Below are 4,376 nucleotides of genomic sequence, written 5' to 3' on the forward strand. Positions count from 1 at the left end.
CGACGGACAGACAGCCACGAGGACAGACAGGCTCACACGCAGGCGGAGGGGAGAGGGAGGGAAGGCAGGGGGGGACAAGAAGGGCAGCGTTAGACCGGGCACAGCACCCGGCAGAGCCTTGGCCCCAGCCCGAGAGGTGACAGTGCCCACCCTGTCCCGCAGTGACACCGCGCCGGGGTCACCACCGGCACTGGCATCACCCAGCCCAACTCATCCAAAGGCTGGTCCATGGTTCTGGGAGGGAATGATGCTCATAAACCCTCCTGGAATGGGGAGAGGGATCCCAGAGCCACACCTTGCCTCTGCGACAGGGGGTCGGGCTGCTGGGTGGGGACACGTGGCCAAATCCTGCACGAGGAGGACAAAATGCCATGGAAAACTCCTGGTCCAGTCACCCCAGCGAGGGCACCAGGTGACTGAGAGTGTTCCAAGGTGGGGACAAGGAGGACCACAGTGACACTGCACAGTTGGGACTGTGCTGGGGTGTGGTCTCAAAAAAAACTCCCTGGGATGCCTGTGGCCAGGAGATGCATCCCAGCCCCTCCAGGATCCCTCACAGCCCTTTTAGCAGGAGTTTCTCCAGTGCCAGCCCTGGACAGGGGGCAGAGGGAACCCCCTGCCCCTCCCTGATTCTGTGGGGGTGTAAAAACCCACATGCACCCCCAATATGCTGGGGGGGACTGGCAGGGAGACCTCAACCTCGAGGACAGACCCTGCCTGGGGATGTCTTGCCATTGGGACAGACCCTGGTGATGGAGCAGCCGAGGGGAGACTGAGTCCTCTTGCCAGAGCCAGGGTTGGGGGGCAGAGAGGTGTCCACTTTGCTCATGCAACAGTTGCCCAAATTGCATGAAATCTGCCCCAATCCAGCTCCAAGTAGCTGGGAAAAAAACCTTTGGTTTATCCAACAGGGTTTATGGATCCAACAGAATGAGCAGAATCGGGTTTATTGGATGGGTTTTCATGCCAGGCCCCTGGAAGGGGATTGAGACACAGCGTGGGGAGAGGAAGAGGTGAACCCACTCGTGGTGCTGCTGCCCACCGAGGGATGAGGGAGCTGGGGAAGGGGTAGAAGAGGTGATGAGGAGTGGAGGGCACTGAACTGGCTGTGGTCCTCTTGCCCATGGCCTGAGCAAGCTGGAGAGCCACTGCCAGCACTGGGGTGTCAGTGAGGACAGATGGGGTGAGCTCTGCTGCCTGCAGCAGGAGCTGCCCCCGGGGGTGGGAGAGGGATGGGTGTTGGGTCAGGGATGGGGGGACACTCCGTCCCATCCCAAAATGTTTCTCTTCCAGCTGCTGTGGCCCCCCCACCCTCTTGCAACACTTTCAGGTGCACTGGTACCATCAACCTGCCTGTAACATCCCCTCCCAGGGCAAGCTGCTTCTGTGGATGTGACATCGCAGTGCATGGAGTGTTCTAACTCCCCAAAACCTCCCAGAACAGGCTGGGCAGCCCCAACCGTGGTAAGTGCATCCCCGTGGAGCCCCTGTGCCAAGCACATGGCTCTGCCATGCTCATCACTGTGGTCAAAGAGGTGTCTGGGTGAGGAAACCAACGCTGGGGCTCAGTCCTTCCATCAGGGCAGCAGTGGCACACAGGGCTGGGGGACAAACGACTCCGGCTTCATCCTGACGCCACTCTGGGAATGACATTGTCACTCTCAGCACAAAGTCATGTCCCTGTCCCCATGAGCCAACTGTGGAGAGCACCACGCTGGGCACAGATCATGGAGAGAGCCCCTTCCTGCCCCTCAACAGCCACATCCCTCCACCCTCAGTCCCACCAGGCTCAGCCGAGACGTGAAAGCACCAAGAGAGCCCATTCCCTGCCAGCAGTACCTGCAGGGTGTCCCTTGCCCCTCACCCAGACCCTGCAGGAAGCAGTGAGGGCGATGCCAGGACCGTGGGCAGCCTGCAGCTCACCCTGCTGCCAGGAGAACTGGCCAGGATGGCACTAGGGATGGACTACCTGCTGCTGGCCCTGGATCCTCATGTACTCCATCCGCTGCTTTATGTGCTTGCTCTTGTCTGGGCTGCCCTGCTGGCTCTGCTTCAGCCTGGATGCAGGATTCACCACCTTCATGGCCGGGATGGAAACACCACCACTCTGCCAGGAGAGAGAATTTGGGAAAGGGGGTTAAAATTGGTAGGTGAAGCTCCACCAGCACTGTTGGCAGCTTGGCACTGGATGCCTGGAGCTGTGCAGAGCCCCTGTGGCACCATCCTGTCCCTGCCTGGACAGCCCATGGTGGCAGAGCCAGGAGAGATCTTGTGGGTGAGCTCAGAAACCCGCTCAGACTTACCAGGAGCCACCAAAGAGGGAGTTAGGGGCAGACACAGCAAACACCAGGAGACGGAGGGTGGGAGGAGAGCATCCTGCCTGGGCAGGGGTGCATGGCCAAGAGAAAGGGAAAGGCCACGGCAGGCAGAAGCAGATTCCAGGTGGAAACGGCGGCAGTGGGAATACAGAGGTGTTTATTAACTAGCTGTGCACAGGTGGAGATACAAAGACTTGCAAGAGCAGCAGTGAGGGAAGTGATACCTGCACACACCCACCCAAAGCAGTGCCAATGTCACAGGCTCTCCCTGTGTCCCCCCCCACTGCCTGGGGCACCCCAGATCATCTCCCTGCCATCACTGCCTGTGCCAGGGCAACACAGAGGGTCAGCAGGACATTGCAGTCAGGCCAGGGTGGCAAATCCATGCAGGATCAGCTCTCTGCTCTGCTTTGGGATCCTCAGTGGTCCCATGGATGGGACACAGGGACTTCTGTACCCAGCAGTGCAAGGAAATCACAGAACCATGGAATATCCTGAGCTGGAAGGGATGCACAAGGATTGTTATGTCCTGGCCCTGTAGAGGACAGCCCCAAGAATCTCACATGTGCCTGTACCACCCTGTCCCCAGTGCATTCCCAACACTGGGAGCATTCCCAACCAACGCAGCATCCTTGGAAGGTGACACAACACCTTCCCTCTCCTTCTCTCCTTTATGTCTGACTCATTGCAGCCTCTCCTGCCTAATCCTGAGCTTTGCTTCCTGTGTACACACATGCACATTCCAGCCACAGCCACAAATCCATCCTGCAGCTCCACCGACAGTTTCCTGGGCTCCAGCAGTGCAGCAGGAGCCAACAACAGGAAAAACTGCAGCTACACCCACTTGGCAGCTCATTCACCCAGTGAGAACACCCCAACTGGGCCCAGTGCTGCTGGGAACTGGGGCTGGGATATCGGCTCCAAATGGAAAAGGAGATTTATTCCCCAGTGCTGACTGTTAATAAAGGAGCAGACTGACATCAGAGCAGCTCGGGGTGCTTCCCCTCCCTCTTTTCCCAGCTCTTCAGCTGGATTCCAGCAGAAAGCAATTTGGATGGCTTCAGGGAGCCTATGCTGTGATTTAATTAGGAGAAACATCTGCCAGGCTCCAACTGCAGTTCATTAGGAAAGTGTTTATGCAAAGTGGTAAAGCGAAGGATGATACTTTGTCACCCAGAGCACCCAACCCGCTCCAGCCTCGATGGATGCTCACCATGGATCCCATGGGATGCTCAACACCAGCCCTGTCATCACCAGCACCGTGCTCAGCCCCAAAACCTGCCAGGGCAGAGGACACCACCTTATCCAGGATCTAATTCAGGGATGGGACTGCCCAGCACCATCTCCTTCTGACTCCTGCCTGCAGCTCTCTCCTGCTTGCCTGTACTTCCCAACCCCATTCAAGTGACAGGGAGCAAAGGAGAGTTGTTTTCCACCTTGTCTCTGCCTGAAGGTAGAGTCACAGAGAGGGAGCAGGTAGAGGTGGAGGAAGAGACATCAGAGTGAGTCCAGGGCAGAGCACGGCAAGAGGGATAATAGGAAATAAACCTGTGGAGTGCCGAGGGGCAGCTGAGGCTTGGGGAGCAGCGGTGGCTTGGTCTTGCTTTGGGACGGACTCTTGGGAGCATCATCTTTGGCCTGACTGAGGTCCAGCACAGTCCCATCATCACAGCTGCTGTGTTGGAGGTCCCTCAGACCTTCCTTGGTGTCCTCGCTGGCCTCCTTGGGTCCTGCTTGTCCTAGCAGGTCTTTAGGGAACACAAACTCCACCGAGGGGTGGCTGCTGATCTCACTGATGGTTATTTCCAGCTCACGGATGGTTTCTTCCAGGCTGTCCAGTCTCTGGTAGGTGTCTTCATAAATCTCCTTGCTGCATGGAGCCATGGAGTGGCAAGGGGGCAACTGCCCTCTGCACAGCCCCTCTGCCACCTTCCCCCCCAGTCCAGTGTCCCCCCTGGCAGCTGGAGCCCCTCCATCCCATCCTGGGGATGCTGTGCCATGGCTTGGCCTTGAGCACACAGTGACCTGCTCCAGGGGATGCTCAGCCCTGGATGGTCT

General features: G+C 58.1%; 1 protein-coding gene across 1 annotated transcript in view; it reads right to left on the reverse strand.

The window, feature by feature from the left end:
• The window catches only part of SRCIN1 (SRC kinase signaling inhibitor 1), a gene marked incomplete at its 5' end in the record, with an annotated part of 14,985 nt that overhangs the window by 421 nt on the left and 10,188 nt on the right, over positions 1 to 4,376 (reverse strand). The window contains one exon of the mRNA XM_009079212.1: positions 1,970 to 2,107. Coding sequence (XP_009077460.1) covers positions 1,970 to 2,107 — 138 coding nt within the window. The remainder of the gene's footprint in view (positions 1 to 1,969; positions 2,108 to 4,376) is intronic.

The sequence above is a fragment of the Acanthisitta chloris genome, unplaced genomic scaffold, assembly GCF_000695815.1.
Source record: "Acanthisitta chloris isolate BGI_N310 unplaced genomic scaffold, ASM69581v1 scaffold5057, whole genome shotgun sequence".
Taxonomy (NCBI): Eukaryota; Metazoa; Chordata; class Aves; order Passeriformes; family Acanthisittidae; genus Acanthisitta; species Acanthisitta chloris.